Source organism: Citrus clementina, unplaced genomic scaffold, assembly GCF_000493195.1.
Source record: "Citrus clementina cultivar Clemenules unplaced genomic scaffold, Citrus_clementina_v1.0 scaffold_5, whole genome shotgun sequence".
NCBI lineage: Eukaryota > Viridiplantae > Streptophyta > Magnoliopsida > Sapindales > Rutaceae > Citrus > Citrus x clementina.
Genome location: NW_006262201.1, coordinates 19,438,988 through 19,455,374, shown reverse-complemented (window position 1 = coordinate 19,455,374; position 16,387 = coordinate 19,438,988). Strand labels below are relative to the sequence as shown.

The window sequence follows — 16,387 nt, the reverse complement described above, 5'->3', positions numbered from 1 at the left end:
ATTCTTATATATTATATGAGAGCGATCTTCAAAAGGTTTTATAAAAATTTAAAAACCTAATTTTTCCCCAACATATATTTCCTTCATTGATCCTTGCTCCAAACCTTGATCAGTTTAGTCAGACACATGCATGCATGTGCGAAGCTTGCTCATTTTTCGCTTCGACTGAAATTACTTATTTTCATTTTTTATCTTTATCCTATTTCATCTTTGAAAACGTCATGGAAATCACACTTAGCCAATAATCAAATGAAGATATAGGTTCATTTCACTTGTATTTCATTATAATTTCTCAAAAATTAATCCTTTACTTTGGCCATGTGGGTTTGGTCGGGCGTGGATCCTGCAAATGCCTTAAGATTTGTCATTTCTGCAAGCGTGCATATTTCAAGTAATTTTTTATTGTGGTCTTTGTGAAGATCGAAATGCCATAAATCACGCGGAATATGTTTGCCATAACACTTCCCTCATTAATTAATTAACCTTTTAATAAATTCTCGATTGGCCGTATTGTTCTTAAAATATTAATCCTGTATTTTGGACTAGGTGCTTCGAATTTTTTAAACTCAACTTGCTCTTCCTCACAGTTAACAACTTTGAAGTTAAAATAATGGTGCAACTTTTTGACTCGAGAATAACAAGGCATCAGCATCCAAGTTTCACCTTGAATTAGAAAGAAAAGATACAGTACCCTAGCATTGCTTCGATTGAACCTTAACAAACCAAAATTTGTTCCTCTGTAGTAGTTCATTTCAATTTTCCCCAGAATTTCAGTTTCATTTTCCACAAATCCTTTGGTTTCTTCAACCTCCCACAAAATCGAAAAAAAAAAAAATGTCCATCACCGGGGACGCTGTTCTATCTGCTTCCATTGAGTTGCTTGTCAATAAGTTGGCTTCTGAGGGGCTTCGGTTCTTTGCACGCCAAGAGCAGATTCTGGCTGATCTGATGAAGTGGAAGAAGATGCTGATGAAGATTAATGGGTGCTTGACGATGCTGAGGAAAGGCAAAGGACTGACCAGTCTGCTAAGCTGTGGCTTGGCGAACTTCAGAATTTGGCTTACAATGTTGAAGATTTGTTGGATGAATTTGAAACTGAGGCTTTACGTAGGAAGTTGCTGCTTGGAGATGGAGAACGAGATGCTACTAATGATGATCAACCAATTTCCAGCACAGGCACAAGTATACTTCGGAAGCTCATTCCCACTTGCTGCACTACTTTTACTCCACGTTTGATTAAGTTCGATTACACCATCATGTCCAAAATCAAAGAGATCAACGCCAGATTTCAAGATATTGTTTCACAGAAAGACCTGCTAGATTTTAAAGAAAATTCAGTAGGGAGGTCTAGAAAAGTCAGACAGAGACGAGAGACCACATCATTGGTGAATGAAGCCAAGGAATATGGCAGGGAAAACGAAAAGAAGGAGATAGTTGAATTGTTGTTGAGGGATGATTCAACATCTCATGATCTGTTCTCGGTTTTTCCTATTATAGGAATGGGCGGGTTGGGAAAGACCACTCTTGCTCAGCTGGTCTACAATGATGCTCGATTGCAAGACCATTTTGATCTCAAAGCATGGACTTGTGTCTCTGAAGATTTTGATATCACCAGGATAACAAAATCTATCCTAAATTCCATTGGTACGGATCAGAATGTGGATAGTCTTCACTTCGATAAGCTTCAAGTGGAGCTAAAGAAGCAGTTATCTCAAAAGAAATTTTTGCTTGTTTTAGATGACGTTTGGAATGAGAATTACAATGATTGGATTGATCTCAGCCGTCCATTTGAAGCCGGAGCACCGGGAAGTAAGATTGTTGTCACTACTCGCAATCAAGCGGTCGTAGCAATCATGGGGACTGTTCCAGCTTATCCATTGAAAGAGTTGTCAGATGAAGACTGTTTGAATATTTTCACTCAACACTCCTTGGGGACAAGAGATTTCAATATGCATAAGTCTCTTGAGGAAATTGGCAAGAAGATTGTCATAAAATGCAATGGTTTGCCCTTGGCTGCAAAAACTCTTGGTGGACTCTTACGTGGTAAAACTGACCAACGTGATTGGGAAGATGTCCTTAATTGCAAGATATAGGATTTGCCAGAAGAAAGATGTGATATTTTACCAGCCCTCAAAGTGAGCTACTATTATCTTTCTCCTCGTTTGAAACAATGCTTTACGTACTGTTCGTTGCTTCCAAAGGATTATGAATTTAAGGAGGAGGAAATAATTTTGTTATGGATTGCCGTGGGTTTCTTGGATCAAGAAGATAATGGGAGGGAAAGGGAAGATTTAGGTCACATGTTTTTCAAAGAGCTACATTCAAGGTCACTTTTCCAAAAATCAAGCAACGATACATCACGGTTCGTGATGCATGACCTTGTCAACGACCTTGCCCAATGGGCTGCTGGGAACAGATACCTTAGAATGGAGGATGCACCGGAGGGTAACAAGCAACAAAGGTTTTCCAAATCACTTCGTCATCTATCATACATTCCTGGAGGTCATGATGGCATTAAAAGGTTCGCGGACTTCGATGATACTGAACATTTGCAAACCTTTTTACCCGTAATGTTGTCAAATTGTTGGGGTGGACACTTGGCTTATAGCATTCTTCAAAGGTTGCTAAAACTTCATCGTTTAAAGGTATTTTCATTGTGTGGATATCAAATCCCTGAGCTACCAAATTCAGTTGGCGATTTGAGATATCTACGGTACCTTAACTTGTAACATATGTGAAAAATATTAAACGAATAAATATGAGAAGTTAATGAAAATAAAAGAATAAGCTGGAAAACAGGGGAAACATATGCACGTGTGAGAGAGTGAGAGAGAAGTTGTCAAACCCAACCTGAAAACCCAACCCTACCCGTGAACGTGACCCGACCATATCTCGCGATTCTAGCCACCACTCCGGCCAAGCAAGGTATCAATCGAAAGCATATGAGACGCTGGTCATACTTCAGCTGTCATCTTTGCCGAAAATCGATCGGAACACCGCCGTTTAAGGCTTGAAACCCATCACCACCGTCGTTGATTCTATTGGAATTTGACCATGCCACCACCTCAATTTTGTTCCCCATGACTCCCTCTTCCATTTCCGACCATCCATAGTCACTGGGAGTTATTGTTTCGCCGCCGGCCAATTGTTGGAATTTCACGGCTGCCGAGCTAGATTCCGGCGTTGTTGCATAAATCAGAATATTTAAAATACTTATTTCGCAAACATGTTTTACTATCATAATTAACTATGAAAATAAGTGACGATGTTCAAACTTGGTTATCATCCACGTCCGCGGACCAGTTCTTGCTTGCGGATCCTCCTAAACCAAGGAAACGACATAATATTTTTTGTAAATCAGAATTAGGGCTAAATTTATGCAATAAACTCGAAACGAACATCTATCTTTACAACTCTCGTGTCGATAAAATTACTAAAATATCCTCGAGTCTGTAAATCATTAAAATACTCTGAAACCGTAAATCACCGAATTATCCTCGGAATCGTAATTACAACCAATTTTCAATTTCAGGAATTACTAAAATATCCACAGGCTCAGAAATTACAAAATTGCCCTCATAGTGTGAAATTACCGAAATGCCCTTGTCGGTCAACGGTGATGATGGATGGTATCTTGACAGTGGTGCCACACATCACTTGACCAAGTTTGAAGTCTGAAAGTCTGCCACACATCAGTAGTCAACGCTGGCCGGGAAGCTCAAGTCTAAAAGTTCCAATCACGCTGAGTTTAATAGTGCCGTCGGTGAGCTCCCACGCGCGGCAACGACGCCGAAATCTAGCTCGGCAGCCATGAAATTCCAACAGTTGGCCGGTGATGAAACAGTGACTCCCGATGACTATGGATGGTCGAAAATGGAAGAGGGAGTCATGGGGAACAAAACTAAGGTGGTGGCGTGGTCAAATTTCGGTAGAATCAACGATGGTGGTGATGGGTTTTGGCCGCAGTTTTTCAAGCCTTAAACAACAGTGTTTTGGTCGATTTTCGGCGAAGATGACAGCTGAAGTGTGACCAGCGTCTCACAGGCTTTCAATTGATACCTTGCTTGACCGGAGTAGTGGCCAGAATCACGAGATATGGTCGGGCCACGTTCGCGGGTCAGGTTTGACAGCTTCTCTCTCACTCTCCACACGTGCATATGTTTCCCCTATTTTCCAGCTTATTCTTTTATTTTTATTAATTTCTTAACCGCCTCATATTTATTCATTTAATTTTTTTCACATATGTTACAATCCTCCCCACTTATAAAAATTTCGTCCTCGAAATTTACGTACCCAGGTAGCCTCTTCCTTTGTATGATTCCTCCACCATACTTTTACTAGAGGAATGGTCTTAGAACGCAGAACTTGGTATTTCTCTTCTAGTATCTCCACTAGTTCCTCTTCGTAAGTCAAATCTTCCTTCAACTAAATTGGTTGCTTCGATAATACATGACTCGGGTCATATATATACTTTCGGAGCATTGAGACATGAAACACATCGTGGATTCTGGATAACTTGGGTGGTAAAGCTAATCGATAAGCTAACGGATCGATGCGCTCGATGATCTTATATGGCCCAATGTAACGTGGGCGTAGCTTCCCACGTTTCTCAAATCAAAGCACCCTTTTCGAAGGAGATATCCGTATGAAAACTCTATCACCAACTTCGAACTCAAGTTCCCGTCTACGTTTGTCTGCATAGCTCTTCTGTCTATCTTGGGCCACCATTAATCTATCCCAGATCAATTGTATCTTCTCGTTAGTATCCTGAACTAGTTCTGGACCGAATAACCTATGCTCACCAACCTCATCCCAATATATTGGAGTCCTGTATTTTCTACCGTACAAAGCCTCTTATGGTGCCATCTCGATACTAGCTTGATAGCTGTTGTTGTAAGCAAACTCCATTAGAGGTAAATAATTGTCCCAATTACCTTTAAACTCCATAACACAAGCTCGCAACATATCCTCCAGAGTTTGAATAGTACGTTCTGACTGTCCATTAGTTTGTTGATGAAAAGTTGTACTGAAGTTCAACTTGGTGCCTAAAGCATTTTGCAAGCTGGTCCAAAACTTAGAAGTAAAACGTGAATCTCTATCTGAAACTATGGACACGGGTACTCCGTGAGGTCAAACTATCTCAGACACATAAATACTCCATAACTTGTCCATCGAATATGTGGTTTTGAATGGTAAGAAATGAGCAGATTTTGTAAGTCGATCAACCACCACCTAAATATTATCATGTCCTTTCTGAGTACGTGGAAGTCCCGCTACAAAATCTATGGTGATGTGCTCCCACTTTCACTCAGGAATAGGAAGTGGCTGAGAGCACCCTGTAGGCTTCTGGTGTTCAGCCTTAATTTGCTGACAAACTAAACATCGAGAAACAAATTTTGTTATTTCTCTCTTCGTACCTTGCCACCAATAATGATCCCTCAGGGTGCGGTACATCTTCGTACTACCAGGATGCATCACATATGCTGAACAATGATCTTCTTCCATAATCTCTTCTTTCAGATCTTTAATATTAGGTACACAAAGTTTATTATCCATGACTAAGACTTCGTCGCCTCTCATCGTAAAATCGGTTCGTAAACCTTTTTACACATCCTCTTTCAACTTTATTAACTATGGGTCCTGAGCTTGCATTTGGTGAACTTTGTCAATCAAAGTCGGCCTAACTCGAAAGTTAGCTATTAAGGCTCCATAATTCGGCGTTCAACTCGACTCCTAAAGATCTCAACTCGATCAACAGAGGCATGTATTTCACTCGCAAGTGAGCTATAGAACTAGAAGACTTTTTACTTAGTGCATCAGCTACCATATTTGCTTTGCCTGGATGATAATCAATAGTGCAATCGTAGTCCTTAATCAGCTTGATCCATCTCCTCTGTCTCAAATTTAGCTCTTTCTGAGTAAATAAATACTTGAGACTCTTATGATCAGTGAAAATCTAACACATTGCCCCATATAAGTAATGCCTCCATATCTTGAGTGCAAACACCACTGTTTCTAGCTCTAAATCATGTGTTGGGTAGTTTTATTCATGCTTCTTAAGTTGTCTAGAAGCATAAGCCACCACTTTCCCATGCTGTATTAACACACAACCCAATCCCTGCCTAGAGGCATCGCTATAAACCATAAATCCTTTATTACCAGATGAAAGTGTAAGAACTGGTGCTGAGGTCAAACGTGTCTTAAGTTCTTGAAAACTCTTTTCACAGTCATCATCCCACTGAAACTTAGCATTCTTTCTGGTTAATCGTGTCAGAGGAGTAGCAATCTTGGAGAATCCCTCCACAAATCTACGATAGTAGCTAGCTAATCCAAGGAAACTCCGAACCTCTGTGACATTTGTAGGCCGTTCCCATTTCACAACTGCTACAATCTTTTGAGGATTGATATGAATGCCTTCAGTTGATATCACATGGCCCAAAAATACTACTCTGCCAACCAGAACTCGCACTTGCTGAATTTGGCAAACAACTGCTTCTGTCTCAAAGTCTGTAAAATAATCCACAGATGCTCTGCATGCACCTCCTCGCTTTGGGAATACACCAAGATATCATCAATGAATACAATCACAAATCGATCCAGGTACAGGCAAAATACCATATTCATAAGGTCTATAAAAGCTGCTAGAGCATTTGTCAACCCGAATGGCATCACTAAGAATTCATAGTGTCCATCAAAATGTTAACATGTTGGATTTTAAAGGTTTTGAGTATTTACCAATTTTTTCCCCTTAAAGAGAAGAACTTACACGCAAAAATGAAATAGGAAACAAAAGTACTTTATTTCCATTTAGTCTTACATTGTGGTTGTTGGATGACTGCTTTGTTGCTTAGTGCTTAGGGCTTGACTTGGCTCTGGCCAATACAAAGTAAAAAATATGGTCTGGTTTTTGGATAGTATTGATAATTTGCATATACATATATTCTGGATTAGTGGCTTCTCTAAAATTATGCTTAGCTAAATCTTTATTTCATATCCACAAGAATTGGAATATGGAACTTGTAAGCAAGCTTCTGAAAGAGTGTTAGAGCGTAGAAAGAGAAATTACAACATATTTCATTAAGACTTGTGACTAATGAATGACAATGAAGTTTTTAAGTGATTTTCTTTTCCTTTGCTCATCCATTAATAATGTCAGTGCTTGTTATATATATGCAAGCTTACTAACAGTCGTTATTTGACATTACAGGAACTCCTTAATTGCTCTTCTCAATTTCATCTTTTTCTTCCTGGGAATGAAATTCCAAGGTGGTTCAGTCATTGGAATATTGGTGGTTCAGTAACAATGCAAGCTTTTGGTCTTAAATCGGATCATAATTTCTCAGGATTTTCTATTTGTGCGGTATTATCTCTCCCTTGTACAAACATGTTCTGCATGGAGATTCAATGTAAAATAAAAGCAGAGGAAGATGATTCCAAATTCAGCGTTGCCATCCTTAGTTTCGCAACCCTCGAGTCTGATCACCTTTGGCTGGCCTATTTGCCCCGGGAGACTTTTAAAACAAAGCGTTTTCAAGTACTTACAAAGGCTTCTTTCAACATTGTTTACGTGGTTGAAAATTTTTGGGACGCTGCCATGAAAATGTGTAGTGTTGTTCCAATTCACACAGAAGTGGAAGATTTTGTCTATAAAGGACAACAGCTTCGGCCTCCAATTTGGAATCCATGGCCTTTTGAGTTACGACGGAGCGGCAACAGAAAATTCTTTACCCTTTCGTGGTTGGAAGGCAGCAATGCAGCTAAACCAGCGCTACCCAATGAGGTTCTTAGTTCTATTTGCAAGTTCAGTCGTGCTAGAAAAATTAACGATATTTGATATGGTACCAAGTTATCCGGATTCTACTGGCATTAGCCTAGAGGTCTTCTAAGCATGGTTTAAAATTATGTAGACTATTTTTGCCGAGCATGGTTCAGGATTATGTAGACTATTAGAGGCTTTAGATCTCCATCCTCATACTTAATCTTTATATACTGCAATCTTTATCCCACACTGTCAAAGTAGCTCACTATTCAAGCAGCTCAATAAAGCCACGTCAGCAGAAGGTCGTTAGTGAAATATAGAAGCTCAGCCAAGTTGGTTAAAATGTTGTTATCATGCTCACATTTCATTATGGAAAGTTTGTTAGTTACAAGTAGAAATCACGTGTGCGTGTATTGTATATATAAATATGAGCATGTAAACAAATAATCAAGTAATGAATCTTCTGGAATTTCATTGTTTCATTTTCTCTGAGATTTTCCTTTAAGCCAAACAACCTATCTCTATTTTTCTACATGGTCTCAGAGCCATAATGGCTAATTTAAGTACAACGACTTCAAATCAGTCGATCATTAACTCAAATCAACCATCACAAACATCATTTACTTTTATAGATACTGTGAAACTAGATCGATCTAATTTTCTGTTTTGGAAAAAACAAGTTTTAACTTCAATCAAAGGAAATCGCCTTGAAAGATTCATTTCAGAGCCATAAATCATTCCAGATCAGTATCTTCCTAATACAACAACTGATGGATCTAGGAAAGCATTGAAAATCTAGCTTACGTCAACTGGAGAGCATTGGATCAAACACTTCTTGGCTGGCTGTTATCAACCAGCAGTGAAGGTATTCTAAGTGTAGTCCTTAGCTATGATACTTCTTTTGATGTGTGGAGGTCTATTGAAAAACAATTTGGAGTTAAATATAAAGCTAAGATCATGCAACTTCGTTATGAAATGAATATTTTAAAGAAATATTTAATGAATATTGAGGAGTATTGTGCAAAAAATGAAGCAACTCGTAAACAAACTTGCTTGTGCTGTTGATATAATTATTGAAATGGATCTGTTGATTAGAATTTTGAATGGTTTAGGTCCTGGCTATCTAGATCTGGCCTCAATCATTACTGCAAATAAGATGAGTTATGATGATGCTTATGCTTTGTTGTTGACACATGAAGCTAGACTTGAACAGAATCAAGGTGCCAAAACCATGCTTAATGCAAATTATAGCTCAATGAATGTTAATCACTCTTACATGAGAGGAAATTTTAGAAGAGGCACTTTTGGAAATGGGTATTATGGTCGTCCTGGTAATAGAGGTTTTAATGGTGGAAGATGTGTGTTTCATAATTTATATCCTAGAGGATTTCCTACTGGTACTACAAATTTTGGAAGTTATGGTAGAGGATAGACAATGCAATTTCTAAGGCCACCAGTGAAAACAAATTTTCCTCCTTCAGCTTATCATCCTTTAGCTAACATATGTTGTGCAAATTTTGTTGAACTCGCAAGCGCACGAATCTATTGTAGTATAGATCAATGGTGACGAGCGTCGATCCCACGAGGAGGTGGATTTTAATTGTGTGTAGAATTAATTTTGTAAATGGGTGATTGGATTTGTGGTAGAAATGATTTGGAATCTACTAAAACTTAAATTAAAATGGCGAGAATAAATTCTAAAATTGGAATTGAAATGGCGAGAATAAATTGAAGAGAATTCTATTGAAATGATGTACTTGGGTATTTGGATCCGTATCAACATGTATCATGGGCTAAATAATCCTTATTAATGTCAATTAAATCATGAGGGGGGAATCCACACCTCATGAACCACGCTCTAATCAATATGGTGATAAGGGCTTACCGTGCCAAATAATAATAACCTTGTATTAGGGAGCCGGTGAAACTAAGGGGGTTATTATTATTTGTCGACGAGAAGTCAAAACATCCACAAAAACTAGAGGGGAAGAGAAAATAAATTTACCAAATAAAGCCCATGACACATGTTGAGACTTCACTTTCAACCCAAGCTTGAAAGAAAATTAGCTACTCATAATTGAACTACGGGCAAAATGAGAATTTATTAAAATACATAGAAAATACAAGATAGAAAAGGAATTACAGAAAATTGATCCCAAAAATGGATTCAGAGCTATCAAATTAGGGGGGGAGAATGGATTCAGAGCTATCAAATTAGGGGGGGAGGCCCCCTTTTTATAGATACATGAAGTAAATCATGGTCATCGGATTAAAAATAGTTTGGACACTCAGGATTGCGCCACGTCATCAGTCAACAGTACACGGTTTGACCACGTGGATGAACAGTAACATGGTTTGACTCGGGTTGAACAGTGACGCGGTTTGGTTGAAAATAATCCTGTGTGATGCATGTACCGTACGTGAGATTTTTCGTCTACTGATATACTGCCACGTCACCATCAACAGTACATAAGAATTTTAGCCCAACAGGATTGTGACACCTCATCAGTCAATGCCACATCATCGGTCAATGCCACGTCATTGATCTATCTATGTGAACAGTGTCGTGAACAATAACGTAGACAGTACCGTACACCTGAATAGTACCGTATATGTGAACAGTGCTATTTTTCTTTTTATTCTCCTCTTAAGGTTTTCGACCGTCCTGAGTTCAAAAGTGATGTCCGTTTTGCCGTCTGATCTCTCTTTTATTGTGAAATGACTATAATGCCCCTAAAATACATAAAATACTTAATTAAAATAAAACACACGTAATTAAATCACAAGAAGGTTAAATACATAAAAGTAAGAGTTGTTAGTAAGACTTGAAATGTAAAATGACGGTTTTCTCCTTTATAAATATGCATTTTCTAACACTCAACACACCCCTCAACCAGCTTATTGCTAGTCCCTAGCAAATGAAGCAAAAATAAAATTCAAATTCAAATTTTTTTTTTTTAGAAACACTCGTGTTTATTCAATCATATTAATGATAGCAAACAAATAAAAGTATAAGCATTATCTCCAGTTTAAAGCAACATCACACCCACATCAACCATCACATGAATCAGCCCAGTAGACTTTGTTATAGCTACTTTCAAGAATGACATGTCAAACCCCAAAATCTCACTGGAAGTAGTGACACTCTCACAAAGAAATTAAAACCAATAAAAATAATCACTCCAATGAATGATAATTAAGAGAGAAAATAATAAAGAAGTGATATCACATGCTCTCACCAAGATGAAATAAATATGCCCTCAGCTTAGCAATAATACGATCTCAAGTCAAACAAAAATGCTAGTCAACCCACTTTATTTATCTTTTTTTTTAATTATGCATCACTACATCTTTTTAGCCCATATAACTAGCTTCTACTTCAGACTATAGTTCCCTAAAATCAAGAATGACTTTTATTATGACGTAACATAGGCTAGGGACATGGTTAACAAAGAAGGGAAATAAGGAAAATAAAGTGTATGTTTGAGAAAAATGCAGAAGAATTTTTTTTTTTTTGGAAGTTGCTAGGTGGATTTCACCTATTATTGTTATTTTTTTTCTTTTTTATTTATTTATTTTGAAACAACAATTTTTTTTTTTTTGCTTTTGTTTGGCATAACTTCATTGAATAAAATAATTATTTATATTTTTCTCAAACATGAATAGGTGATGGAACTTGTAAGATATCGGGTAATACTCCAAATCGGAGTAGGTCAAGATGATAAGTTTAACAAATAAAAGGTTTTTTTTTTTAAATGCTCAAAATGATTAACTATGGATATTTTACAAAAGGGATGGATAGAAAGGCTCAAACGGATCAAAAATGGCATTTCCATCGTCTTTTAGGGCTCTAAATAACCTTTCATATCTACTAGTTAGATGGGCCTCCAAATGTAGGAACACACATTTTTTTTCTTCTTTTGTTTTTTAATTTTACAATTTTTTTTAAGGGTTAACTCAAAAGAAATCTAGAGATCGTGTATACAATAATAAACTGCTAAGCTGTATAAAAAATGAGCAAAAGGGTTACTCTCCAAGAAAAATGATAGGCTCAAAAACTCACTTGGTACTTATTATGACATGTTCATTCCTTCAAGCAACTCATATTTGTTTCCGACATCAATATGTAGAGTAGCAAACATAATGTAACATCACTTAAGATCAAAGATAATAAAAATACTAAAATTTGAAATTAATCATGTCTTCCAATGTTAAAACAAATCACAATATATATATATATATATATTTTAAACAACATTCTATCCCCAACCTATTCTAAACGTGAAAGGAAAATATGCATGTAGAAATGTGAATATGATGCAGAAAAACTAATTAGAAAAGTTACATTTAAAATGATAGAAAAATAAAATGGTTTTTTTATTTTATTATTTTTTTATTACTAAGAAGATGCGTTTCTAGAGGCACTACACTCCATATTCAGCCATCTTCGACTCAAAAATGTATATTTATAGAGGAGAAATTAAAAAGAAGAAGAAAAATGAATATCAAAACTTAATAATGAAAAAGAATTTTTTTATTTTTTATTTTTTGTTTTTTGTTTTTTATTTTTTTTCAAATGATGAAGATGCATTTCTAGAGTCACTACACTCCATATTCAGCCATCTTCAACACAAAACGTTAGCAACAGTTAGTTTCTACAATAAAAAATCAGTAAAAACTTAACCAAGATTCCACAATTGTCGACTATTCCCTCCCCCCAACCAGAACGAAACATTGTCTTCAATGTTTTAAAGGAAAGAAGTAGAGTTTAGAAGACATCACCTGGGTGGTGCAACATAGAAGAAAATATTTACAGGCGGAGAGTTAAATCTAATTTGTACTTTTTACTGCGGCTACTATTACCATCATTATTTGGACGCTCCAACACAAAGGTCCATGGGTCCGGCTCCGGTTTATAAGCTTGTAACAGATCAAATAGCTCATTAGCAGTGTGAGCACAAATAAAAAGTTTTTTCTCATGGGAAGGAATGAAGTAGTTTTTTATTGCATGGTTAAGAAATGCGATAAAGTCATCATAAAAGTTATTGACATTTAACAAACCGATGGGGTTCTGGTGAATGTGCAGATGTGCCCAAGATGCTAGTGTGATAAGTGCCTCTAGTGTTGCAAGATCTCCTGGAAGGAAAATAAAAGCATCAGCATGATTAAGCATTTCAGTTATTCTTTCCTGCATACCTGAGACGACTAACTCTTCTCCAGTCGATGAGTCAGATAAACTGGCCAAAGGTTTTAGGACTCTTGGGATGATGCCTAACACTTGGCTTCCTCTGACAAAAGCAGCTTCTGAGACCATTTTTAATAACCCTCGATTACCTCCTCCATACACCAAGTGTAATTTTCTCGCTGCTATGCTTCGACCAAGATCTATGGCTGCCTCAACGAACTCTTTATGTTTGCCATAGTTAAATCCAGAAAGCACACAAATGTTCTTGAATTGTCTATTTGGAGTAGCTGCCATTGGGATACTTCTCAAAAAATAATTTGTGAGTGCTTGACAAAAAAAAATCACATTTAAGAGTCTTGGTGACAGTGGGTCACAGTTGTGTATGAGGTAACATGTCAGTGTCAAATAACGCGTAAAGCACAGGGCTCGCGAGTCAAAAAGGAAATAGTAAAAAGGAAAAAGTAAACAGTAATAAAATTATTAAAGACAATAATGCAAACAATAAAATAACAGTGAAATAAAATAACAGTAAAGTAAAAGGATAGTTACAGGTAGTTGCGACTGTAGCTCACATTTTCCTTTGGTTTTACGTCCAGAAACGGCTTGAACGCCCTCTATGGGTCAAGGATGGGCTTCCCATCCAGTTTTCTTATAAACTGGCAAACAAGGTCGTTTATACTCAGATTTCCGAGACTATATCGTGCATGCTCTTTCTGGAATAATGGCCATAACTGGAGAATCGCTTCTTGCACATACCCACTGGGATGCGTTTCAAGAGACAAAAGGATATCATCCAATGACTCCTTATTCAAGCCATCCCTAATGAATTGAATCTTATCTTCCCTATTATCAGACACTATTCCTAAAGAACATGGATTTTTATTGCAACTCATTCTGGCACACTTATGACAAGCAACAGAAATTCTTCGAGCTCGTCGTTTTCTTGCATAATTTCCTTTACCACAATCAGGCATGTATGCAATAAATTTTGGAGGTAACTCACCAGCCAATCGTACTTTAGCCTCAATTAACCAACAGATGTCAACAGGTATGTTATTCCTCATGAGTAATCGTATGCGTTCGGACCGAGCTTTATAGATCGTAAGGAGGGCATTATGAGGAAGTGAAGGGAATCACTTGTGAAGCTTCACTAGAATCTCGTTTTTGTCCATACCTTATCCTCAAAATATTAGTTATTATGGGAAACTAAAGTAACCGACTTGATTGTCACGGAGTACCGTTATCCGCCACTTCACCGGGGTAATAAACTAAAGTACACAAACAGAAAAATAATTTAAAACACACAAAGAAAATTAAAATCGTCCTCTTATTGAATTTACCTCAAGCTCCAACTGGATGTCGTAAACACTTCTCTCAATATCTCAGAGTTGGCTTTCTAGATTCTCAACATAGGCTACTAACCCTGGTGGTTGTAGAGCCCAAATGCGCTGTATTTTACAAAATTGAATCTGCATTTTGAGATGAGTTTTGACATGTTGAAGTGGTTTAAGAATGTTCAGGAGGAATGGTCTAAGTATGGTACTCATGATTAAAAATGATAAGAGAAAACTTAATAGTTAAACAAACACACTTATGCAAAAATAATTTCAATTAGCAAAAGAATAATAAAAAAGAAAGAAAGAAAAAATCAAATCAACGAAAAGAAAAAAAATCAATTCAAATATGGTGAGTCACTCAAATTTATTTCGGTGTCTTCTCCATATGGTAGGTATTCTAGATATGGCTTTAATCTTTTACCATTAACTTTAAACGTGACACCGTTTTTTGGGTCCTTAATTTCAATTGCCCCATGTGAAAAAACAGTATGAACAATAAATGGACCAGACCATCGAGAGCGTAACTTACCTGGGAATAGATGCAAGCAAGAATTGAATAAAAGCACTTTTTGACCTGGAGTGAAAGATTTTCTCATAATTTGCTTGTCATGAAAGACTTTCATTCGTTGCTTGTAAATCTTGGCATTTTCGTATGCGTCATTGCGAATTTTTTCAAGTTTCCCAGTTGTAATCTTCTTTTTGAGCTGGCTTGCTGCATGTCAAAGTTGAATTTCTTGATAGCCCAATTTGCACGATGCTCGAGTTCTACAGGTAGGTGGCAAGCTTTTCCATACACTAGCCTGTAGGGTGACATCCCAATCAGGGTCTTGAAAGCCGTTCTATATGCTCATAATGCATCATCAAGTCTTAATGACCAATCTTTTCTGTCCGACCTCACCGTCTTTTCTAATATATGCTTTATTTCTCGATTGGAGATCTCAACTTGGCCACTGGTTTGCGAATGATATGGGATCGCCACTTTGTGAGTGATTGAATACTTTGTCAAAAGAGTTTTGAATGCTTTGTTACAAAAGTGGGCACCACCATCACTGATTATTGCTCGTGAGAATCCAAAGCGTGCAACAATGTTGCTTTTCAAAAATTCTATCACCACCTTGTGATCATTGGTTCTACATGGAATTGCTTCTACCCATTTTGAGACGTACTCAACAGCAACCAATATGTATTGATGGCCAAAAGAAGGGGGAAATGGTCCTATAAAGTCGATACCCCATACGTCAAAAATCTCAACCACTAAAATTAGATTTAGTGGCATCATGTTCCTTCGCGTAATGCTCCCCATTCGTTGACACCTATCACATGAAGAACATAAAGTGTAAGCCTCTCGAAATATAGTTGGCCAATAGAAATCACATTGTAAAACTTTAGTTGCTGTTTTCTTAGCACTGAAATGGCCTCCACAAGCTTGTTTATGGCAGAATGAAAGAATATTCTAAATTTCATTTTCTAGGACACATTATCTAACAATTTGATCTGCCCAATACTTGAACAAATAAGGGTCATCTCAAAAGAAATTCTTTATTTCTGCAAAGAATTTAGCCTTGTCTTGCTTGGTCCAATGCTCTGGAAGTTGACCTGTAACAAGATAATTCACGATGTCAGCATACCATGGTAATACTTCCACACTCATTAATTGTTCATCTGGAAATGACTCATTCAATATTAATGGTTTTGTAATTGTGTCAAAATGGAGACGAGAGAGGTGGTCCGCCACAATATTTTCTGTGCCTTTCTTATCTTTGAATTCCAAGTCAAATTCCTGTAAAATTAACACCTAACGAATTAGTCTAACTTTTGCATCTTTCTTTGTGAGAAGATATTTAAGAGCAGCATAATCTGTGAATATAATTATTTTACAATTAATGAGATAAGATCGAAATTTCTCTAATGCAAACACTATTGCTAGCATTTCTTTTTCAGTAGTTGAATAGTTCAACCGTGCATCATTCAATGTCATACTAGCATAGTAAATAACATGGGGAATTCGATCAACTCTTTATCCTAATACTGCTCCTACTGCATAATCAGATGCATCACACATGAGTTCAAATGGTAAGCTCCAGTTTAGAGGCTGAATGATGGGTG

The 16,387-nt window shown here is 37.1% G+C and overlaps 1 protein-coding gene across 1 annotated transcript; it reads left to right on the top strand.

The window, feature by feature from the left end:
- The first annotated feature begins 834 nt into the window (after positions 1-834).
- Positions 835-2,093, top strand: LOC18042924 (putative disease resistance protein RGA3). Its single transcript, XM_024183608.1, has 2 exons — positions 835-1,021; positions 1,075-2,093. Exons 1-2 carry the CDS (start codon positions 835-837, stop codon positions 2,091-2,093), a joined length of 1,206 nt encoding a protein of 401 aa, XP_024039376.1.
- Positions 2,094-16,387: the final 14,294 nt, after the last annotated feature.

Coding starts and splice junctions, on each gene's coding strand:
- LOC18042924 (XM_024183608.1), top strand. CDS start 835: ATGTCCATCACCGGGGACGCTGTTCTATCTGCTTCCATTGAGTTGCTT. Junction 1,022..1,074: donor GAAAGGCAAAGGACTGACCA/GTCTGCTAAGCT, acceptor ACAATGTTGAAG/ATTTGTTGGATGAATTTGAA.